The sequence below is a fragment of the Mastigoproctus giganteus genome, chromosome 1 (assembly GCF_048544385.1).
Source record: "Mastigoproctus giganteus isolate SK-2022 chromosome 1, ASM4854438v1, whole genome shotgun sequence".
Lineage (NCBI taxonomy): Eukaryota > Metazoa > Arthropoda > Arachnida > Uropygi > Thelyphonidae > Mastigoproctus > Mastigoproctus giganteus.
The window spans coordinates 36,553,075-36,579,406 of record NC_143575.1 but is presented as its reverse complement, the minus strand read 5'-3'; the positions used below and the strand labels follow the sequence as shown (position 1 = coordinate 36,579,406).

The window sequence follows — 26,332 nt, the reverse complement described above, 5'->3', positions numbered from 1 at the left end:
TTTTCTGAAATTAAAACCCATTCCTTTGCCTTTTACTTCTGCTACCTCTCTCGTCATCATCCACCGTTGAACTCCGTGATCACTTCCTGCTACTGGTTCCTCTACTGTCAGCCCTGTTATGTCATCTGATTCATGTGTGATGATGAGGTCCAGGATATTCTTTTCTCTAGTACTTTCCCTGACATGTTGATATAAATAACATGTCATCTAGTTGATTTAAAAATTTTGTTCCCCATGTCGAGTTTCCTTCCCATTTACTCCAATCAATTAGAGGCAAATTGAAATCACCCATAATAAGGCATTGACGCTTACTTGCTCATTCCATTTGCATGTAGAGGCTTTTGTCATAATCTTCACAATCACCTGGTCTGTAGATTACTCCTACTCGCATTATACCTTTGTTTCCAACTATCTCACACCATACAGACTCTATACTAGCATGTGAAATGTCTGAATCCGGGAAAGCTATCGTCGCACTCAGGCTGCTTCTGATAAGAAGCATTACCCCACCATCCCTTCTATCTACCCTATCCTTCCTAAATACATTATACATGCTGTACTGAAACTCATCATCCCCAATTTCCGGGTGGCACCACGTCTCTGTAAGCCCTATTATGTCCGCGTTACTTGTTTTAACCAGCAGTTCGAATTCGCTCATTTTATTGACGACACTTCTAACGTTACTGTATAAACAATTAAGATTTACTGTTCTTGTAAATTTAACAACCCTAACACAACCCTTGAAGTTTTTTAGGCTCTTCCCTGATATTAGCTACCCGCTCACGTGAAACGTCTTTGTCCCCAGAACATCTAGATAATACTTCCAGTTGGGGTAACAGATAAACTCTTGAGGATGTTGAGGATTTAAAAAGGATGTTCTATTTTCTCCCCTACACTGAGAGGTAAACATCAATATTTCCACTCACATGAAACCAACCTAAAATGCTATTGAGGAACCCCTGGCAGGACTTCTACACTCCACTCCAGTATGTGCAGATGGTGCCAGAAAAGCAGCTAAGAGGAAGAAGTAAACTTGCTGTAAGCATTTTACTCCATGTTAATTTGTTTACAGTCAGCCCCTACAGACAATTAGTTTTAAGTTCCTTTGCAACTGTGAAATCTCCTATTTCATTCCACTGCATCATTGTGCCCTGAGGAATTCTGGTAGCAGGTAGAGAGAAATCTAAGCAGTTTAACACTTAAACCACACAACTTAACCCATACTTACCATAACAAACTTAAACCACACAGCTTCAACTTTTATGTTTAAAAAAGTAATTTTACTAATCTACAGTAAAATTCTTTCATGAGTGAGTTCCCAGAATGCATGTGTGCTGATGCAGGCGAGTTCCTCGAATATTTGTGGGCTAGCAACATTTAATTTTCTGAACACAGGTGAGGAACAGGTGGCGAAGTTCATAGCTGTGGAATCTCAAGGCTTTGTAAATATCAACATTCCGTACATTAACTTTTGAAATATGTCCTTATTTTGACTTGAGTGTCCAAGATTAGAAAAAAATTATCAAAAATCAAATCAAAATTAAATAATAATAAAAATTTCATGACAAAAAAATCATGGAAAATAAACTTGGTGAATTAATATCCTCTGCATCTATTTATATATCATGTGATTCAATTTCATTTAAATAGAGATCAGAATTGGGCAACTGCTGCTAACACGTATGATACTTTCCAATTTCTAAATCTACATGCGCATCACCCCTTAAAATTGTAATTGTCATAACGTAAGTATAGGCAATATTTCTTACAGATTGCATCAGATAAGATTGACACACGTAGGTGATGATGTAATATTGCATCAGCTGTTACTTTCAGCTATATAAACACACTCCACAAGAGTTGCAGTCATTCCTTGCTTGTCTCAGGATGGCAAGTTACATGGCAGTTGACGCCACGAACAAAGAGTGATACTGTTGCTTTACTTGACGAAGGATGTTCTTCCAATCATATTGCTTATAGTGTCTTGTAATCAGTTGACAGCGAGTTGATTTCTTTCCAAAATCAAGAATACTGGTTATGCTGATAGGGAAAAAAGGAACCGGATGCAAATGAGTCTATGCCAAAACAGGACAGCGTTTAGAAGTGCTTATGCCTTAAAAACCGTAAAGTTTCTTTGTCTGAGCTGAAAAAAGAATGGGAAGAACATACAGGAGTGGTAGCAAGTGCAGTAACAATCAGAAGACACCTCGTCAAAAATGGACTTGTAGCCTGTTGTCCTAAAGCCCCTCCTCACACAAAAAATGAAAAAGGCCCGATTAATTTGGTGTAAGAAGCATGTCAAATGGACCCACAAGCAGCGGAAGTCAGTTATTTTCTCGGATGAGAAGAAATTCAACCTGCATGGCCTCTGATGGGAGACAAACGATTCACCGTAGACGTGGGGAAGAATACCATCCAGACTGTATGGTGTCTACAGTGTCTACCATTTCAACCTGCCAAATAACTGCATCTTTCAGGACGACTCTGCTCCTTGTCATCGGGCGAAAAGTGTAATTATTCACTTCTGTAGTTACTTTAGCTTCATTTCTGCATTAGAGGTTCAACAGTAATGTGTTTACATTTGTTACAGGTGAAAAAATGGTTGGAAGAACAGTCCATTCCATTATAACTCTTAGTTGGCCAGGAAACAGCACGGACCTGAATTCTATAAAGAACTGTTGGTATTGTGTGGAATCTGCAGTTGCCAGAAAGAAACCAAAGACACTTCATGAACTTCAGGAAGCCATAATCAGTGTTTGGAACCATGAACTATCAGTTGATTACCTTCAGAAATTGATCTTGTCAATGCCTCGACAGTGTGCTGCCGTCATCAGGGCCAGAGGCGGTTCAACTAAATATTAGTTTGTACCTGGTGAACTTTTCATTTTGTTTTCCATTTAAAATGATAAACTGAAGCAAACTGAGGGCTTCTGATAACATTTCAGCCATAATTGTCGTGTTTATCAAAAGTGTTGTTTAACGATTGCAAATGCTCATTTTGGAAGCACCTGTCAAATATTACTTAGCTTTGCCTTAACTATTAATAAATATCTTTTATTTATATTTCTATTTGTGATGCTAGTCATTAATGTAACATACCATCGTGAAAAAGGGTCAGATAAATGTGAAATTCAAGGTGATGCACTTTCTTTGAACACCAGTGTATTTTTTTATTACCATCTATTATGAACTGTCTACAATTATTTGGAAATACAGGCGGTTCTCGCTTCACGAATTCCCAAGTTTGAGTTTCTTTCCCCAAGTATGAACATTAATTGCAAAAAATGAATGTTAAATATTCATAAATACTGCAGTACAGTGTAACCTCGCTTTATGATATTAACCAGTTCCAGAGACACCATCGTATCGTGAAAATATCGTAATGTGAACCCAATAACACACTGCCTTTTGGTAATTTGTTTCAAAACCTCTGAAGTTGAAATTTTTGTTGGATAACTAAGCTATTTATCTCTCTAAAATGTCATTTTTAAGGCCGTGAGCATGACCTTAAGGCCCATACAAAAGGTCATGAGCATGGTTTGTAAACTGTATTAGTTACCAATTCAAATCATTAAAATGCACAACACTTTCATTGTTACCATATGTTCCGTTATAAGAATCAATTTTAAACGCCTTTGTGATATTTTTCTGAAGCACACTTCTGGAGGTCACGACCATAAAACAAAAACAATTTGCATTTTCTGGTTTATTGGGCTTTTCTGTTACTGCAAGCATTTATAAATGGATAGTAAACTATCTTCTTGCATTTGCAAAAATACCGATAGCTGGAATTGTGTGGTTTTTTACGTTATTATGGCGAAATGTGTTTCCCCTTTACTGAAATCTTCAATCATATAAAAAACAAAATTTTCAGAATCTTCTCTTCATTCCTTTTATTTTAAGCTTTGTAGACTTGTTACTCCACGCAAGTTGTGGTAGTTGCAATTTGTGTGTGCCATTAAAAAATGCTTATGCATGCAATCGTGAAATTTATAATTAAAAGAGAAAATTATCTCGGAAACAAACATCTCTTGAAACATTTCTGAAGATGACTCCTTGTGCAACAAATCAATGAGAATCAAGCCAATAATGAGTGATCAACGAGTGTGCATTTAGTCAATAATGATGAAGAATAAACATTCTTTAACATTTATAAGTCATAAATAATTTTTCTATTATTATAATTTGCTTGATTTTACAGGCTACGTTTTCATTTCTTTTGATAAATCAATCACTGTTTAAACAAACTAATCAGCTAACTAATTTCATTGTTGAGAACATAACCCCTATTTTTAACCTTATGTCTATGAGAAATAAATTCCCGCTTTACGAGTTTGCTTTACAAGCGCGCGCTAGGAACGAATTAACTCAAAGTCGAGAACTACCTGTACACTGAAAATATCGCAATACCTATTTTGAAGATTTCTATATAATTTGTACATGGATGCCTTATATGAAATGACCTCAAAATGCATGCATGCACGTACAGTGAGCACTCAATTTAATAGACTTCAGTTTTAACACATTTGCTTCCATCTCGACTTATGACCTTAATGATCTGAATTTAAAAATTACTGGATTGAGTTGATCTGGACTAGGAAGGGTAGAGACATTTTTGTGCTTTTTTTCTCACTACAGTTGAATTAGTCAGCTGGCAAAAGTTATTTTGACAAAAATATCCAGTTTTTCCTTCCATAAAATCAAAAGAAAATGATTTGATAGAATTTCAGTAATTCTTAAGTCAGGTTGTGTTCATGGCCTTCGCACACACACACATATGCATTAACCAACAGTGAACGTATTAACAGATGAAAATTTCGCTAACACCAGAGTGTATCTGAAATGTGCTCGTAATACACACTGGTGCCAGTGAAATTTCAATATGAAAGAACTCTTATATCATTAAATGATCATCTGTGCCCTAGTTCTTTATCATAACCTCAATTACAGTTCACCATCACTACGTTAAAACTGGTGAAAAGCAAGTGCATGCATCTGAGTGTTTCTTAAATTTAGAGATGCTAGAGAAATGTCTCTAGTGGGTGTTCCCCATGTCTGTGAGGAATATAATATGGAAAAGAAAACTGTGATACTATATCTGACTTCTGAAGATTCACTAGTAATCTTTGAGACTACACACATGAGGGCATAAATTCAAGTTGAGGAAGGATGGTTGCAAGATAGATGTGTAGAAGTTTGCCTTCAGCCAGCAGGTGGTCGATTGTTAGAACAGGCTACCATCTGTAGTTGTAGAAGTGGATGGTTTGAAGAGATTCAAGAAAACTGGACAAATTCTTGGAGGGTATGGATGAATGAAGTGTGTAGTTTTTTTTGTTTTTTTTTTCACTGATGCTATATATGCTGGCTTTCTTGCATTGTTTGCCACTACTACTATCTCAACTTGGGCTTCTTAGCTCTAACTCTAAAGTTTTCCCAGGAACTGCTATACGGTCATGATAAATTTTATGCTATGAACAGAGTCAATGTAAATAAATTTATTTTTTTTAATGTTTAATTTCAGTTTAGTGCTTTTAATATACACACTGTGTGTGTGTGTGTGTGTGTGTGTGTGTGTGTGTGTGTGTGTGTGTGTGTGTGTGTGTGTGTGTGTGTTAAAAGGTGTTCTCTCTGTGTGTATGTGTGTAAGAGAGAGAGACAGAAGCGTGGCAGTAACTGTTTAAATTTTCAATTATGTAGGGTACAAATGGTCTTGGAAAAAAATTTAACTTAAATAGACACCCCCCCCTATAAGTCCATAAAATAGTGTTTACTAATGTACATAAAAAAAAAAAGTAAAGTGCAGCCATTATCAACCCACTGCAGGATGGAAGCCTCCTCAGCAATTCATGCTGAGGGAAATGGACCATAATCTGCCACGTTGGTCCAGTGCGGGTTAGCAGATCGACCGTATTCAGCAGTCAGGGGCTTGAACCCCGGTCTACTCAAAGAGCATGTGCTACTGCACTCCCGCTCCTGCCCACTCGGCTACGGAGGCCGAATGTACATAATCTACAGCCAATAACATCAAAATCAAACTCATAAAAGGGTTCAGAATTTTGGCCTAGGGGCCAAAACACAAAATATAGACCACAAGAACAGTTCCTTACAACTAATTACAGTTTAATTTTTTATATTTAATAATTAAATACAATAATCCAGTAATTATTATAACATTAATAATTACTATTACATGGTTATAGTAATATTGTTAAATACATAGGTAGGTATGTAAAGCATCATAAAGAAGCAATACAAAAAAAAATTCACTAAAAATAGTTATTTTAAAAGTCAAAGTGAAGCTTTATTTTGTGACACTAGTTTTAAACATGGGTGGGGGGGGGTGTATAATACTTGGGGCTTTCTACATAGCAGTGAGATAATGTGAAGGAGTGGGCTGCATATAGTTTGCAGAACTGTCCCTGGAAACACTCGATTCTCATACACAGAGAACACCTACTTTATTTTGTTTCCTATTTTTGTTTCCTATGTAACGAAATTCAACTTTAATATCAAAATTCTGTAGTTTACTACTAAAGTGAGAAGGGACATGCAGGATTTTGTTTTGATTTCACAAAAATTACTAGAGTTATAATGCTCCAGGGCAAACATGGAGGGAGCAAATGTTAATAACACACATCCATAACTCAGAGTTTAAGTAATGTATCTACATTATTTGTTTACACATATAAATATAATTAGTCAAGAAAACTATTTCTCTGGGTTAATGTATTGTAGTAAATCCTCTGCTGCTTCAAAGGGTTAATGTAAATATGAGCCAACTGCTTCAGTCAATTTGCCATAATTATCCTTGGATTCATGGGAGGTACCTGTGGCCTGAAGATGTGCAAATGTATCCCCAGTTCACAAAGTGGATCAACAGGTGACATGAGTAATTACAGATTTGTTAGCTTAACTTCTGTTCCAGGGAAAATAATGGAGTCATTGGTAAAAGAAGTAATGCAGGATCATCTAAACAAGGCCAGTTCCTTCGTGTTATGATGTAACACGAAGGAACTGGACGCAAAAAATAATTTTGATATCATACTTGGATTTCAGGAAAGCTTTTGATACTCTTGCACATAAAAGACTGCTGCACAAATTGGAGCAGTGTGGCATTAAGGACGTGTTATTGCACTGGATAAAAGGATGGTTGAGTGGGAGAAGACAGTAGTAATTAATGGACACTGATCATCATGGACTAACATTACACTGGTTTACAGTGTATTTGTGGTTTGAGTAAAAGTATGTGGCAGTTATTTATGCATGTTTACTGATTACTAAACCGAAGTCTGTTTGTTTCTATCAGGCAAAGATTTTTCACAATTCATTAACAAAATATTATCTAGGAATTATATGCAAATATGTGCATAACTATAGTTTCTGCATGATTTACAAGTTTTATACCCCTATATTCGTAATCAGTATCAAATATTTGCCTCAAATACAACAGATGGTGCATGTTTAACCTGTAACCTTACACACTGCAAGGTAGCCAACCTTGACCCAGGAAGGTAGATGCCCCCACCCTGCTCTTCCAGCCTGTCTGTGATTCCCAGAATTTTATTTTCCGAGTGGAGTCTGGGAGACTCCTGTGTGTAGTTACGGGTTAAACTTGTTTGAGCATGCATTCACTTGTTTGTACAGTCCACTCAACCACAGAGCCTATATAGTGGCACATCCCTTATGCGGTCACCGTACTCCTGTAAAGATCGTCGTGAGCTCTCATTGCGTATTAGTTTTCTTTTAGTGTGGCAACCAGAAAGTGTATAAACAGTCCCGACATATTTTGTTACATATGTGGTTGTTTTGTTCCTGTAAAGCAGAGGCGAAATATTATCGATTTTGTAAAAAAAATCGTATTATGCATACTTTGACATAAAACTAGGCGATCAGGATAAATCGTGGGCACTGCATAAAGTATGCCATACATGTGTCAAACATCTTAGAAAATGGAGTCAAGGAAAAAAGGTGGGCTTGCCATTTGCTATTCCTATGGTGTGGCACGAGCCAGTAAGCCAAGCTGAATGTTACTTTTGTGTATGTGACGTTAAAGGTTGCAATTCAAAAATAAAAAGGACATCAAATATCCAGATCTATCGTCAGCCATAAGGCCGGTTCTGCATGGACCTGATCGGCCTGTAAAACCTCCACCAGAAACTTTGGAGTCCACATCTTCCACCGAAGCAGAAGCTAAAGAGATTAGTAAAGGGGAATGTTATCAACCAGAAAATATTTTAACGCCACAGCAATTCACGCAAGTCGAACTGAATGATTTAGTAAGTGACTTAGGTTTTACAAATTATGCTGCTGAAATTCTGGGATCCAGACTTAAAGCAAAGAAATTACTTGCTCCAGGTACATCATTTTCCTGGTAGAGAAATCATGAAAAGGAGTTTATACAGTATTTTTCACAAGACGGTCTTCTCGTATATTGCAGTGATATTGCTGGTTTAATAAGTGCCTTAGGAGCTCCTAGTCATATGTTCCTAGTGAATGGAAACTATTTACAGACTCTAAGACTAGTTTAAAAAGGTGTTCTCTTGTATAATGGAGATAAGTACACATCTGTGCCAGTTGCTCATTCAGTCTACTTAAAAGAAACTTATGACAATCTAAAGTTGCTTCTGGAGAAAATTAAATATTAAGATCACAAATGGCAACTACGTGGAGACTTAAGTGTTATGTATGTTGTTGGGGCAACAGGATGGGTACACTAAAATGCCATGCTTTATTTGTGAATGGGATAGCAGAGCTAAAGCACTGCATTGGACAAAGTAGCAATGGCCTCAGAGGCACAATCTTACACGGGGGTAAAAAAATATTGTACACAAAAGTTTGGTGAAGCCAGACAAAATACTTTTACCTCTACTGCACATCAAGTAAGGCATAATGAAGAGCAATTTGTTAAAGCATAGAATAAGGATGGCAACTGCTTTAAGTACCTTTGCAGTAAATTTCACAGTTTATCTGACACAAAACTTAAGGAGGGTGTCTTCATTGGTCCCCAAATTAGAAAACTGGATTTAGACAGTCAGTTTGAAACTACTATGAATGACGTTGAAAGGGAAGCCTGGATTGCTTTTAAAAGTGTAAATGGAAAACTTTCTAGGAAATCATAAATCACAGGATTATGAGAAAATTGTTCAAAATATGCTCTAAAAGCTTCACAATTTAGGTTGCAATATGAGCATCAAAATTCACTTTTTGCATGCCTATTTTGATTTCCCTCCCAAAAATCTTGCACAGATGAGCGAAGAACAAGGGAAGAGATTCCATCAGGACATAAAGGAAATGGAGCAGAGATACCAGGGAAGGTGGAATACAAGCACGATGGCTGACTACTGCTGGCGTTTAAAAGGAGAGAAATCTGGCACTGTACATAAACAAAAAACGATTAAACGTTCTTTTCAAACAAAGAGATGAAGGTCTGATTAATGAAAGTTTCAGAATTTTGATTAATACTTGTTAGTATTTATGTATTTTTGCTATAAGAAAATGTAATCCTATCAATTTGTCATTGAAATCACAGCAACATATTTCAGCAGTAGGATCCATTGAAATTCAAACCCCAGTGAACAACGTTAAATTTGTAAACTAATGTTATTAATGGTGTCCCCCGCCAGGGTTCAGTGTTGGGCCGATTGTTGTTTTCTATATTTATCAATGATATTGATGAAGCCATATCAAACTTAATGCCCAAGTTTGCAGATGATACAAAGATTGACAGGGTGGTTAATGACAGGAATGATGGTATGCTACTGCCAAAAGGATCTAGAAAAGGCAGTTGGGCTGAGAAATGACAATTGAAATTTAAAATTGACAAATGCAAAGTAACCTCAAAGTAAAAGACAAAATAAAACAGAATAAAAAAGGCAATACCTAGCAAAACATTCCTATTCATACTAGATACATTTGCTTATTCTTATTTATTTGTTACTTTTAATTTTTTACCAATTATGTGGTACTACACTCAGGGTAGTGGAAAATGAAAAAAACCTGGGGGGGTAATTGTGTAGTTGGATATGAAGTTCTCTGAGCAATACAGACAGGCTGCCAGAACAGCTCATGGGGTTTTGTCAATAATATACAGGAATTTTTCTAGCAGGGATAAGGAGGTGATTACCCCATTGTAAAAGGCAATGGTCAGGCCACAGAGAGGTCGGGAGGCCACATTTTAGGAAGGATGTAGATAGAGCTGCTAGAATGAGTAGAAGGGCAACCAAACTGGCAAGGGGAACAAAGGAGAGCTCTTTCCAAGAAAGGTTTCAGTTCTGCAAACAGCAGCATCTGGAGACTAAGCACCTGCATGGTGATCTGATTGAGGTGTTTAAGGCTTTAAATAGACTGAGCAAGATCAATGCTGAAGGCACTGTTCCTCTTGCTCGACTACACACATGGGAGGTATAAATTTAATTTTAGGAAGGACAGTTGCAGGACAGATGGGCAGAAATTTGCTGTCAGCTAGTGGGTAGTTGGCTGTTGGAACAAAACTTTCATTTGGTGTTGTAGAATTGGGTAGTCTGAATAAATTTGAGGGAGACCTAGACCAGTGTTTGCCAAAGTAGTCGATATAATATTGTTAGGGGGTCGATTGGGGATCGATAGAAAAATATAAGACATCATTGTACGGGTAATATTTAATTCAGTTAACTTGGATTACCTCCATCCTGAATGACAACGCAGTTAAGAGTGAATCGTGGGAACAGTGACATGAATAGGACCTGTAAGATGGAGCAAGGTCATGAAAATAGTTACGTAGGCCATCAAGTAGGCCAAAATGACATATTTACCAATAAACTGATGTCTGTGGTTCCCACCCAGCCAGCGCAAGATTGCAACACGTGTGCAATTGCTTATTTACTTTTACTTACACGTATTCAATCCCAGTCTCATTTTTGCACATCGACATACCAGTGTACGTTAATGTTCTAAAATTCATCAACATACATATTATAATTCAATCGTTATTCATCCACGAACTAAACTTCTCTATGTTGAAGAGTTGAGCAGGGATGGTAGTTTTGTACATCCTATAGAAATACGTGAGTAGGTATATTATTTAGACTTAATACTTTTGCTTACTGACTTCAATTTTAATTATTTTGTTACAATCCCAGTAACCACAATGGCAGCTTCAGATTCTAAAAAGAAATGCAGACAATATTCGTTAGAATATTTGAAACTTGGGTTTATTTCTTCATTAACAAACGAAAAGCGGCCTATGTGTCTTCTTTGTGAAAAAACCTTTAGTAACGATGCAATGAAACCAGCAAAAATGAAAGATCATCTTCAAAGACTCCATCCCGATAAGAAAAATAAGATCTTGACTTTTTTAAAGAACTGAAAGAGAAATACACACATCAACGAACTATAAAATCATTTACGAAAACACCTGCCGAAGTTGACAATAAACAAGGATTAACAGCCTCCTACAATATTTCTTTTAATATAACAAAAAAAAGGAAAACCATATACAATTGCAGAGGACATTGTTATACCCGCAATCAAAGAAGTAATTAAAACCATAATGAAAAACGATTCTGGCCCTGTTTTAAAATGCTTACCATTGAGTGCAAATACCGTGAAAAGGCATATTGGTGAAATGATGGAAGATGTAGAAAAAACCGTATCAGAACTCAAAAATAGTAAGTTCTCCATCCAACTTGATGAATCTACATTCGATAGTTCTTCTATTCTTATGTAAGATATTATAGTAAAACCAAACATCAAATTATTGACGAATTTTTATTTGCAAAATATCTTAAAAGTGGTGGAACGGGATTGACAATTTTTCAGCGATTGGAGGAATATTTAAATAAGTATGATATTCCATTTACTAATATAACAGCAGTAGCCACAGCTGGCACACCTGCAATGGTGGGCCGTTATTGAGGTTTCACTGCCTTTCTGAAAGAAAAAGTTCAAAGTGTACGTACTATTCACTGTGTGTTGCACCGAAACCATTTGGTGGCAAAACTCTCAGTGACGAACTGCATGATACTCTAAGAGTGTGTATTAAATCTATTAATTAAATTAGAGCTCATCATCTTAAATCACAATTGTTTGTCAAACTTTGTGAAAAAAATGAAGTATCAAACCAATTACTCTTGCATACTGAAGTAAGATGGTTGTCTAGAGGTGCAAGTCTACAAAGATTTGTTGAGTTGTTCAACTCAACCCTAGAGTTTCTTAAAGATGTCAATTTGTTTTTGAGTGAGGAACTGAAGAGAAATAAGAATCATATTTTCTACTTGGCGAACTTATTTTCAAAATTTAATGACTTACAGACCCGTCTACAAAGTAAAGATGTCACGATTATTCAAGCTTGGTTGATTCTTTTAGGCTTCCAAGTTAAATTAGCCTTATTTAAATCATCATTGCATCAAAGTTGTGTAGATGGGCTGAGAAGTGGCAACTGAAGTCTAACACTGATAAATGCAAAGTAGTGCATATGGGTAGACAGGTGGGTAAAGTGCCTGGCCTGGCAACCCAAAGGTCACCGGTTTGAATCCCGCCTCGGGCTTGGATCAGAGAAAATTGCAAAAACTTTGGGAGGTGCATTATGGCCACAGAAGCCAATGCGCCAACAACTAACAAAAAAAAAAATTTAAATCATCATTGTTACGAAAAGATTTTCAGTACTTTTCAGAATCTATGGCAATTGGAAGTAAAAGATGAAGACTTAGAAATATACACAAAACATCTTCAAAATTTGAGTGATGATTTTAAATTGCACTTTGCAGATTTTGAAAACATGCACATTCCAGATTGAATTATCATTCCATTTTCTGCAGATATTGAAAATATCAAATGTAACTTACAAGATGAACTTACTGAATTGTCAATTGATCTTGAAGCTAAGACACTTTTTAAAAATAGGATTAAGTTACTTTTGAATGAATATAAATGTTGTAGAAAAATATCCAAAACTTTCTGAAGTGGTACTCCCCTTTTTGCTTGCATTTCCAAGCTCATACATGGTTGAAGCTGGTTTCAGCCATGTTAATTCCATTTTAACAAAACAAAGAAATAAGCTAGATATAGAATTCTGTGGCTTTTTAAGGCTGAAACTTACTAATTTGGAACCCAACATTACTAATCTTGTCAAGAGTCACGAAGCACACCCTTCACACTGACAACGTTAGTAAATTGTATACTAAGTTAATAAAAGTCTTATTTTCATATATATATAAGGAAGATTGTATTATTGTTATCTAAATTAAATTTTATATATTATTTATCCCTCCTATGAAATATGTAATGTTAAGAAGGACATCAAAAACGTATCCCTTTGACGTTAAGCCAATATAATAATATATACTATATTATACATACAATAAACGCTAACTATAAAATAAATAATCTAAAAACTCATATAAGCGTCTTTTTTGCTTGTCCTATTATAATTACGTGATAGTAAAATAGAGGGAGTTGATAAAAAGTCAAGAAACTCTTGAAGGGGTCGACGATCAAAGAAATTTGGCAACCCCTGACCTAGACAAACTATTGAAGGGAATGAACAGGTGAAATTGTCTTTTTTTTGGCAGATGCCATTATAAGCTTGCTTTCGAACATCATTTGCCACAACTAATGCTAATTTCGACATGGATGTCTCCAAAGAAATTGCAAGAATATTGCAAAAACCATTGTTTCATTTTATTTTATTTGGTTGAAATACAATTCTCAATTCCAGGAGAGCAATATTTTAGAATGGTGCAATAATACACAAGGTGTTTCATAACACACAGGCCATACACTTTCAGGTTCATTCAGAACCTGAAAACAATAAGAAGAGTTTATATAAACATGTGTCCGATTCTGAATAATTATGTTATTAACTGCAGTTGTTAATGGCGGATAAAATGAATTGATGCATTGAAAGCAAGCAATGTTTTGTTGCTTCCCAAAGATAAACTAACTGGCAATTCTCTTTTTTTCTATCCCAATTTTCATGGGAACTAGAACAGAAATTTTTTTTTATTTTTTTTTTATTTCAGGAAGTAGTGATCTGTGCACGATCTACTTACTGCACCAATAATGCCATTGTTAGTGGTCACTGTTTCTCAGAAATACTGAGATGAATGCCCAACATAACCAAAAAGTTATATTGGGAATTTGAAAATGCAGTAGCATAAGCATTTGGGTGGACAGTGGTTCAAGCCTACATGGCTGCTAAATAGAGTAATAGTTATATATTAATGATTGTATTCAGTGTAGAAATGATTAATTGTAAACTTCTCTGACTTAGTGATCATGCCAGTGTATAAACAGGAAAAGTGTTAACAATAGGTAGCTCTCATTTTCTAACAGCCAAAGGTTAGATCCACCATTAACTACCAAAAGTTTTAACTCTAGAACATTTTCCTTTTGCATTTCATAAACAAAAAAAAAAAAAAAAAAGAAAAAGTTACATCAACGTGAATTTCAGTTATCCAACAATACAGTAGTCACCTCTGGACTATAATATGCCTACTCCTGTGTTCATTTTCTGATTTTGAAGTTTTGATTTTGGCTTCAGGCTTACTTGCTCCATGTCATTATGCATTGGAAATGGAGTCAGGAAATTTTTTTTTTTGATAAGAATACTGCTGTTACTTAAGATATGTTTTATTGTCCAATAAAGAATAAATTTATAAGTGCAGCAACATCTTCAACTATTTGCCTTTTATCCTAAAACACTAAATTGTGTAACAGGGAACCTACGTGCCTAGAGAAGAAATAAAAGTTACTAATTTTGTACAAACTGAGTCAGCTGAACTACTCACATTATGATCAGCAGACACCTTGGTTTGTAGACATGTAAATTTTTAAAAACAAGTTGATGGCCTGACATTCACTGATTATGGTAGTTTGGTATGTCAAATACTTGGGGGGGGGAACAAACACACAGTGTGCAAAGTAAGGACGATAGAAGAAATAGGTTATGATATTAGTTACTATATGGATAGATGAATAATCATAAATTAGCTTTTAGAGACAACATTCCTACTGAGTTTTTCAAATGTGCACCATTACTACTTTTCAGAACATTTAGTGCCTCTTTTCAAAACTAATAAATCAAACAAGCCACCCCTCTATGCTTTGTCACTGTGCACAATGAACACCTTGGCTTAATGTTCTTACATATGTAATTTTCTATTTATCATTATTATATGTTACTAGCAGCTCCAGACAGCCATATCATAACTGTTTTCAAGAAATTGCCATCCTCCATTTCATGACAGTGTCCTAGTTAGCTTACACAAGGTCTCCTTATGCACTGGTGTGGGATCTCCTGTCCTGGGCCTTGGCCTGTAAACCCAATCTCTATGAAGAGCATTTCTGCTGACACTGGGGCTCCTTCTGCCCCTAGTGTAGGATATTCAAGATGTCTCCTTTGTCAACACCAGACTATGATCCTCTTGTGGTGTCATTCTGGTGGTGGAATCACCATTCACCAGAAATATACTCTTGAGATCTTCATGCCTTTCTAAAACCTGTCTTTCTCCCAACCCTTTGACTTTTATCTTTCTCTTCTTCCCCCTGCAAGGGATCCCTCTATCTCCCATACTTAAGGATATGCCTCCTGCCATCATCTTACTCTATAACTTACTCGATGCCATACTCATTCTCCGTGATCAAGTCCCATTCTCTTGCCCAGGCAAGTGGAGGGCTCTCCCCATTCATGCTGAACACAATGACAAATGGCCACTTCCTTGTGGCTAGGATAGATAATGGGCAGCAATTATTGTGATTAATGCTCCCTGGTAGCTAAGAGGCCAGTCATAAAACATATAATACCACACACTCCTCACTAAACACACTAACTAGCTCTACAAAGTTTTGTACCATCACAAGGGATAGGTATATGCTTCCAGCACTGTCATGACCATTATACTATCTCTTTTGCTGTCCTTGTGGCCTGACACCTGGATGTCATCACTTCTAAGATTCATGTTTAACACCAATCATTGTATGTTCTCTGCCATGAGAAAGGTCCTTGACAGCCAGGACTGTGACATCTCCATCTTTTTTGTCACCCACCCTCTCCTTCAACTTGCATTAGTCATCAGCCTCTAACAAATCATGCAACATTGCAATTCTTCTTCTTCCCCTCTGTCTCCTACCCATCATCGCTGCTTCAATAAAAAGCTCACCATCCTACACATCCCATCCAATTTTTTTTTTTTTTTTTTTTTCTTACAGTCATTACGTTACTTCTATTTTCTCCTACCTCAGTATTTCCTAATTTTTAACTCTATCAGTCCCATTCACCCTTTCAAGTCTCCTGAATACTCGCATCTAAAAAGTTTTTCTTCTAGTATCATCTTTTTTAGTGTCCATGTCACGGATGCATAAAGCATGACACTCAAAGAGGGGGGAGGGTGAAAAGTTTGTCCCGAGTACGAAAGGGTATTTCTGTACTTAATATAAACACTTCAAATAGCAACCCACCAATTTTCATGCTGTTTCAATAACATCTTTTTCTAATTAAGAGTCTTGAAGTAAGGGTTATGTGAATGAGGAAAGGTGGACAAAAATCAGTTACTGTGAAGTCATCCAATATTTGGAAAAAAGGGCCTAATGCCAAAAGCAATTCATGAGGATATGTATACAAGATCATGAGAGGATGCCCTATACTGTGAAAGACCCACAATGTCCATCACCCCAGAAGTTGGCAGTGTGCATGATCTGGTGATGCACAATTAATAAGTGACAATAAGAGTACACTGCCAGCATCTTGAGCAACTCATCTGAACATCTGTACTACATAGTAAGAGAGGTTCTTGTTATGAAAAATATGTCAGCACAATGGATCCTGAAAGTTGATAGCAGATCAAAAATTCACAAGAGTTATCAAGTCAAATCTGCATAATTTTAAACCAGATCCAGCAGATTCTGTAATCAAGTAAGCAGATTCTGTAATCAAGTAACAAAGGAGGTTAGGCAAGTAAAGACAGATGAGAAATCTTCAGCAAAGGATGCAAACAAAAACAGCAGACTTCTTTACTTATATAAACTCTAGAAGGAAGGGATGAATCAGGTTGGTCTACTTGATATTGATGGTTTGACTGTTGATGATCCTGCTCCGATAGCTGACAAACAATGAGTATTTTGCATCTACATTCACACATGAGGAATTCTGTAGGGAAGTGGAGGACAGAAGCTTATTAAACTCTAACAGGGAGCTAAATGATTTTGTAATAACTGGGAGCAAAGTGGACAAGAAATTGACGTTAAACATAAGAAAGGCACCTGAGGTGAATGAGATCTATCCAGTTATATTAAAGGAGGCAGAAAAGGAAGTAAGCAAACCCTTAGCCGTAATTATGAGAGCATCCTTGGACTCAGGGGAAGTCCCCACAGACCGGAGATATGCAAATGTAACCGCAAAGGGGTATCAAAGTATGACACGAGTAATAATTAAAATAATTATTTATTATCTGGTAAAAGAAGCATTGCAGGATCATCTAGCCAAAACTGCAGTAATACTTCAGGCAGCATGGGTTTGTTAAGGGGGAGTCTTGTCTGACCAATTTGATTGGATATTATGATGTGGTCACAAAGGAACTGGATGTAAAAAATAATTTTAATATCATATACTTTTATTTAGGGAAAGCTTTTGATACTGTTACATATGGAAGACTACTGTACAAATTGGAGCAGTATGGCATTAAGGGCAAGTTGCTACAATGGATAAAAGGATGGTTAAGCGGGAGAAGACAGAGTAGTAATCAATGGGCACTGCTCTTCATGGACTAATGTTATTAGTGGAGTCCCCCAGTGTTCCGTGTTGGATCCCTTGTTGTTTTCTGTATTTATCAATGATATTGATGAAGGTATATCAGGCTTAACGTCCAAGTTTGCAGATGATACAAAGGTTGGCAGAGTTGTTAATGATAGTAATGACAGTGTGCTACTGCAACAGGATCTAGAAAAGTTGTGTAGATGGGCTGAGAAGTGGCAACTGAAGTCTAACACTGATAAATGCAAAGTAGTGCATATGGGTAGCAGTAACCCCCAGAGAAATGTACCAAATATATGGTACTTCACTGAGGGTGGTAGAGTAGGGTAAAGGAGGTGATTATCCCTTTGTATAAGGCAATGGTCAGGCCACACCTTGAGTACTGTGTAAAGGTCTGGAGGCCTCATTTTAGAAAGGATGTAGAGTTGCTAGCATGAGTACTGAGAAGGGCAACAAGATTGGTGAGGGAAACAAAGGGATCCTCTTACCATGAAAGGCATAAGTTCTGCAAATTACAGCGTCTGGAGACTAGGCACCTGCGAGGTGATCTGATTGAGGTGTATAAGGCCTTGAATGGTTTGAACAGCTCAATGCTGATGGGATTCTTCCTCTTGATCAGATTATGAACCTGAGGGGGCATAAATTCAAATTGAGGAAAGAAAGTTGTACAACAGATGTGCAGAAATTTGCCTTTAGCCAGTTGGCAGATGATTGCTGGAACAAACATTCATCTGTCATTGTGGAAGTTGATAGCTTAAATAAATTCAAGGAAGAACTAGACAGTTTTGGAGCGAATGGATGGATGAAATGGGAAGGTTTTTTTTTTATTTTTTGGCTGATGCTGTATAAGCCTGCTTTTTTTGTATCATATGCCTCTACTAACACTAATGCTAATTTCCTTGCCACGTTTGCAATCATGTATGTGACATGTATCCATCACTTTCGGCCAGAAATAAAGGAGCAGCTCAAACAGCGTGAGCACAGCCCTCCAAAGAAAGCAAAGTGATAGTATCAGATTTTTTGGGATGCTAATGGCAGGCATGCTGCTAGTCTATTAACTTCAGAAATGCCAGACAGTCACAACAGCATATCAGCAGACCTTGTGAGATGTGTGCATGAAAACATTAAAGAGAAACACTGAGGAAAACACAGAAAAGGCATCTTGTTCCAGGACAAAAGTTCAACTCCATGAAGGGTACTACATTGAAAAGTAACATGTTATCAGATTATTCAAATAAACCCTTCATATTCAGGCCACAAACTTTAAAAATGCCCCTAGTATTTAAAACATTTTACTAACCACTCCTTTAATTTAATATAATTCAAGTTCACATGAAATCTTTCAAACATTAGAAGCAACATCCAAAGAATATTATAAAAACAGATGCTAAACTTATGTTGTATCTCAAAATAGTGGTTATTTATTTATTTTTTTTTTTTTCTGTGGTGTTCAATTTTCATAAACACCATAATGGCAATAGAAAAAAAAATTGGTATGGTGATATTAATTTCTGAAAATGAATTGCAGTTGAACTAAAAAGATTCAAAAATTTTCTTTTTAGCTTTAAAATCGACAAAATATACTGTTCTATTAGCATATGATGCAAGAACACAAGCTTATATAGCATCGGTCAAAAAAAAAAAAAAAAAAAACACGTTCCCTTTTCACCCATTCATTCAACTGCAAATGCTTGTCCAGTTCTGCCTTGAACTTAAAGTTTGACCTCCACTATACCAGATGGAAGTTTGCTCCAACTATCCACCTGCTGGCTAAAGGCAAATTTCTGCACTATTCTCAAACTGACTGAGAAACGACAATTGTAGAATAGATGTGTGGAAATTTGCCTTTAGCCAGCAGGTGGTTGCAATTGGAACAAACTTCCATCTGTTGTCATTAAATAAACATAACAGAGGGCTCTATTTTTTTCAGTACTCTGAATTGGCTTTAGAGAAAAAGAAAAAAAATCTGCTACTATGTAACAATTATTAAATGAATTGTAGTGATCACCAAAAATGAACCAGTTACATTGAAATAAAAATTTTAAATAACTAATTAGTTTTATAATAAAATTTTTTTTTAGTGGAGAGAGAAAGCTGAATGAAAACAAGTTTCAATAAAAATATTCGCTGTCACCTTATAAATTTTTTAAAAAGGTTGTTTTGCAAGTAGCAACTGCATTTTTTTAAAAAATTATACCATGAAAGTTTTATTTACAAGGGGGGTGAAAATTAATAAAACTACCATATGCAACTACGTTATAAGTCACTACAAATGGGCATGAAGAGCAATGTGTGTTATTTAATACCTTTTGACATTAAAAACGTTTTTACTGGTGTTATTCCAAAAATTTTGTAATGAAAAACCGTCACACAAAAAGTGTTACAGAAGTGATGTCAGCTTCCACCAGAAGCAAATTATTGTAACTTGTATTGCTGCAATCATACTTGTATGATGGCAACAATAATTTATCTTCTACTAGACCAAATTTAATGAAATTTTGCACGGAGCTTCATCTGACCTCTATACTAGAAGGAAAAACTTTCAAACCTATGAAAATTGCAGTAGTTTTTCCAGGATAATATAAAATATGAACATGCAATTGAGGAAATTTTCTCACATAATAAATGGGATAATGTGGACATATAGCATATCGTTAGAAAGCTAAGGAATTTAGAAATAAAAATATTAAGGTTTTATGATACAAAAAAAAAAAAAAAAAAAAAAACAACACCAACACTTTCGGAAACTGGGAAATGCGCTAATTCAAAAACACATCTGGTTTCAAGTCGCCTGGTGTTTTCAGACTGAATGTAATTTTTTTTCTCTACAGTTAAAATTCTGAGGCTCGAAAAGAGTTCTGCACATTTATGAAAACATTCAACTTGAACATGTCATCAGATCTTTGGAAATACTACACATAATGGACATACTATAAATGGTATATTTAGTCATGAATTAAAATCTCTTCAATGTAAAAATTATATAACCTATTTTAGTCATCATAGACCAATACTTTCAGTAACTGATATGTAATTATTATTAATAAAATAAAAACATTGTTATGTTATTATCTATGAATTTTTATTAATATCTGAAAATTTAAATGTTTTTAATGCTGCCACTGACTCTTAAATGTAAAACATGTTAAATATGCTAGTGGCAGGAAACATTATGTACATGGTACAGAAATTTTTTTTAAGTTCGTTTATTTGAAATTGAACTATATTTATTATTATTATAATTTACATTACACCAATGAAAAATAAATTGTAGATAAATAATCATACACAATCAAATTATAAATTTCTAATGGTAAAGGTGGGAAAAATTGATAGCAAATATTCGTATCTGGATTTGTAAGGCTTTTCACATTGCTTCTTGGAGGTCAGGTGACGATGTGTAACAAAAGTCCAGTATGCAACTTCAGGGTAATTTACATCTCAATAACATAGTAGTAATCGTAATGTAACGATGATGCAAGAAATGGAAAGTAGTAATGATGCAAAAACACAAGCTTATACAGCATCAGTCATAAAACAAACAAACAAACAAACAAAAAAAAAAAAAAACTATACTTTCATTATTATGGATAAGGGTTTGCTTACCTCCTCCGCTGCCTCCCATAATATACATAATTGGATAGATTCCACCCACCCAAAGTGCGTGCATTTTTTTCTGTTTATCTTCAAAAATTTGTCCTCCACTTTCCTTTCAATTATCAAAAAGTCATTTAGCTCCTCGTTAGTGTTTGATAAACTTGTGGCAACTCCTTTCCTAAAGAATTCCTCATGTGTGAATGTAGATGCAAAATAGCTATTGAATTTTTCTGCAACCTGAGTAGGGTCATCAACAGTTACACAATGACATCAAGTTGACAAATGTCATTCAACCCCTTCCTACCATCATTAATATAAGCATAAAGTCTTTGCTGTTTTTCTTTGCATTCTTTGCAGAGACTCCTCATATTCTGTCTTAGCTTGCCTAACCTCCTTTGTGACTTGATTACAGACTAATTTTTCTACCATAGGCTTCTGTATCACCTAATAATTTATAGCATCTTATGCATTTTTCTTCTCTGCCACGTGTCTCAATAGTTCATCCGACATCCATTTAGGTCTGAGCCTTGAACAGTATTTCTTTGTTGGTATGAAGAGCCTACGAGCTTCTTTAAATTACTTCCCTGAATACTTCCCATTTAGAATTTGCAGTTGGTAACATCAGTTGGAACCACCGTATAGAATTTAAACTGTCTGAAACCACTGTAATCACCATTATGGAAACAGAAACCCCTCCCTTTAACGCTGATTGGTAAATACATCTTTAAGAAAATCTCACATCAGTATACTGTGATCACTAACCAGCAGATTCTTGGTGTATGAAGAATCACTGCTCATTACCAGCAGTGGGGGATCAAGAGTATTGATCTCCTTATTGCCTAACATGCTGCTGTAGATAATAGTCATCCAAGAAATCCACAAAAGTCTTGCTAGTGTGTGACCAACGCACAAATTCTAGTCAACAACTGAAAAATTAAAATCCCCATTATGATATATTCTGAGTTTCAGGCCCACTATTTCCCTGTATAGCTGTTTGGTATACCCATCAGTCATTATGCGTAGAACACATTACTATTTTCAATTTTGCTTTCCCACTGCTTATATCACACTAAACTGAACATTGCACTTGTCACCTATGTTAACTGGATGCACTGCCTTAGATTTAATATGCTTAACTAAAAGCATAACCCCTCCTCCTCTCCTGACTTGTCTGTCCTTCCTTTATACATTGTACTCCCATATTCAAATTCAGGATCACTTATGTCTGAGTGACATCACGTTTCCGTTACTCGTCTGCAGTTGATGATTTAATCACTACTTCAAATTCATCAAATTTATTTACACTGCTCCTAGCATTAAAGTACATGAAAATATATATGCACATATTCTTGCTCTTAGTTCCCTAACATAGCCCATGTATTCATTTGTTCCATGGTGGCCCACAGCAGGGCTTGAAGTCCCAGACACCTTGCTTTCCATGCTGCTCCATGTACCAATAATATCAATGCAAGAATCACTTTCACCTATGCCTGTGGCTCTAGTTAAGCTATTACTGTGTTCTCCCCAGGACCTATCAAATGGGTGGACCGCCCGGCTAAAATTTAAGCGATTCTCACGGTACCATATGGTACTGCTCAGTGATCTCTATCAATATTAATTTGAATATACTATGTGATCGAGGTCAATGCGACAGGGGCATATAATGTTAAATCATGCAATAAATTTTTGCTCTGGATCGCTTAAGTCACATTTATTAATTTATAAATGTGACTTAAGCGATCCAGAGCAAAAATTAATTTATAATGTTAGCAGAAAATTTTATAATATTGCGAAGTATTACACTTCCCCACCTGGCTAATTCATAATGCCACCTGGATTAGTCTGTGTATCTCCCCCCCATCACTGCCTCGACAACATCAGCAAATATTCTTGCATCCCTTCTATTCAAATGTATCCCATCCCTGTAAAAACAGTCTCTCCAGCTAACCAGTGCGTAGCACACACTTCTTGACTACACCAGGGTTCAAGCCCATCACCACCAAATACAGAGAATGCGGAAAGGTCAGGGAATGACCACCGCATATCCCAGAGCAATATGGCCTTAGTTGCTAATGCTCCAAAAAACCAAATAACAAAACAATCCTGCTAACCAACAGACCACACTGAGAAAAATGACCATTACATATTCATTTCTTTGCCACTCGGTCACAATAAATGATCTCAACAGAAACTCTGCACACCTGCTTTTTGTAACTGCAAAAGCCATGCATGCATGTATAAGATAATTTTTTTTAATTTTTGGAAAAGCCTGATCAGAGAGCAATGTGGGGGGGGGGGGTGATGGTAGAGACCAGATACAAAAGTGTGTGAGATAGGGAGTCAATGTTTAAGAAATCCTATAATTGCATTATAATAATTTATTTTTGAATAGTAACATAAAAGACAGTAGTGCAAAATAGTCATAAAGGTGTATTATCTATTTAATTTGGAGTGTTTTCAAACTTCTAAAATTCTTTTTACTCACAAACTACAGTGTATTTATCAGAAATTTGCAGTACCTTCCACAGCTTTTATTCCAATTTCTATATTGAAATGCTGGAAACATTTTAAAAAGAGTAAAAATAACCAGGTGCAATTATCATTTTATATATTTAACTCTGCTAATAGTTAAATATATAACATAAAAAAAATTGAATTCATGGATATTTGAATAACATTTGTAAGGGTAGGAAATAGTCACAGGTTTCATTTTTTTGAGTTAATGTTTACAAGTGAGTACCCCTTCCGACTGATCGTTGCAAGTAGCGGTGATTGATATGCCTATGCCCCCGTCGCTGTTTTAAAATCGGGAACTCGTTTTCCGATTTTACTGAAAGGAACATTGAAAATCGGAATAACAGATCCCAATGCCTTCATTTGAATAACATACAGTTCTCAAAGGATTAAAAGCCTAGTCGTGAATTTACAACGTTCATGTTTTAGCACAATTAATTTTGAATCAATAAATTAGGAAGCAGCTAGTCCACAACTTACCAAATATGCCTCTCTGCAGACAGAGAAGCATATTTGAGGGACGGCGCTGCCAAGTCTTAGTGCACGCTCGCCAACTGATATTAGCTCGGTGCTTGTATGTTAGCAGGTAATGTCCTCCACCGCAGCCTCTAGAACAGGGCAGAATGAAAATGAAAAATACATCTGAGTAGTGTACAATGGGATACTCATGTTTCTCAATACATCCTCTACGGGTGTAATTGTACCTAACACTAAGAAGAGATACCATTAAAGGTTGATGGAATTTCTGAAAACTTCACAAAACCTTATAGTAAATTTGTTTTGTTCGATTTCCGGTTAATGAAACCTCAAATTCCTTTGGCATAACCCATTTAGTCAGCGCTTTTGAAAGAATGACAATCGACATTTTGTAACAACAGGAAATCGCTACTTAACCAATACATACACTAAAAACCAAATAAAATCCACGATCTATGGATCACTCGGATCTTGTCAAAATAAGTCGCTGAAACCACAACTATAAAACTCTAATGACTGTTTAGTTAACTTCTACTAAATTTAAATAACGAAGATTTAACTACCTACTAACAGTAATTCTATAAACGAGAACTTCAACTGATTAAGCCTAACGAATGGGCATTTAAATAGGTTTCCCGCGTTCGTCAAATATCGTGTTGTGTATATCAATACCACAGAGAACCAGAGTTTAAACGATAAATTGCTGCTCGCCATTAGACTTACCTGTTCATTCAGGTCATTTGCCATATTATGCTCAATCCAACAAACAAAATTAGAAAATCCTATTCAAATCACAAGTACAGTGCACGCCAAGTAAACAACAGCTTTAAAAAATACAACCAAAAAGAGAGTATAAATACGCATGCGCAATCCAAAAGCGTTGTTTTCTCAATATTATTTAGTCATAAAGGCACACACTATTACATTTTTAAAGCATTCTAAACAATCATACCATTTGCTTTCCCGGTGTTTGTTTAGTAAATCGAACTGCAGTATCGTATAGTGCGTCCATTACGGAATTTTGATAATCGAAGATAGGTAGCTAAATTCTACTAAGCCTTATGAATTTAAAATAATTTTGGTGATGCCCTCTAGTGATACACAATTCAGCGGCGCAAGGAACATCATGCGGATCATTCCATAACCTTTAAATTTTATTAATTTTTATTCCTATACAAATTGACCAAGAAATTTGAAAATAGAAGCCCACAAAATAGAAAAGATAAACCCAGTATTCTCAAAACATGGGTAGCCAGTGCAATCGTGAGTCAGTTTGGCGTGACATCAGCACTGCGAAAACGAAAATGAGGGTAGGAGTGTGCTATCGGCCTAACCAGTGCTGAGTATAACAAACAGCTATAGCGGCCTCCGTAGCCGAGTGGGCAGGAGCGGGAGTGCAGTAGCACACGCTCTTTGAGTAGACCGGGATTCCAGCCCCTAACTGCTGAATACGGTCGATCTGCCAACCCGCACTGGACCAGTATGGCAGATTATGGTCCATTTCTCTCAGCATGAATTGTTGAGGAGGCTTCCATCCTGCAGAGAGTTGATGGCCTGACGTAGCCCAGTGGTCAGGAGCGAGAGTGCATAGCACGCGTTCCTTGAGTGGACCGGGGTTCAAGCCCGTGACCACTAAATACGATAAATATTTGTATTGACGATTTATTGTAAACTCTACTGACTTGGTTGTCGTGCCGGAGTATAAACAGAAAATTTATTTTTTATTTATTTATAATGGCTGCACTTTACTTTACTTTACTTTATACAAATTGTACAGTACAGAGAAATACAATATGCCAAGAAATCAGAATGTATTATAATGGGGGATTTTAAGATTACAGAAATTGACTGGAACTTGTCGGTTTGTTCCTCACACATAAGCAAAACTTTTGTGGGGTATTGTATGACTGTTTTCTACAGCAGCATTTTAGAGAGGCAATAAGAGGAAGCAATACCCTTGATCAGATTAGTGGCAACGATTCTTCAAGCACTTGGAATCTGCAGGTAAAAGACCCATTG

At 36.1% G+C, this 26,332-nt stretch overlaps 1 protein-coding gene across 2 annotated transcripts in view; it reads right to left on the bottom strand.

Annotated features, from left to right (window-relative positions):
• REG (proteasome regulator gamma) overlaps positions 1-25,405 on the bottom strand; it is a 260,001-nt gene extending 234,596 nt beyond the window's left edge. The window contains exon 1 of one of the 2 annotated variants that reach the window (XM_090379525.1): positions 25,266-25,405. In XM_090379525.1, coding sequence (XP_090235651.1) covers positions 25,266-25,325 — 60 coding nt within the window. In that variant the 5' untranslated portion in view covers positions 25,326-25,405. Of the gene's footprint in view, positions 1-25,036; positions 25,149-25,265 lie in introns of those variants that run through there. The other variant, XM_090379534.1, reaches the window with a different exon arrangement.
• Positions 25,406-26,332: the final 927 nt, after the last annotated feature.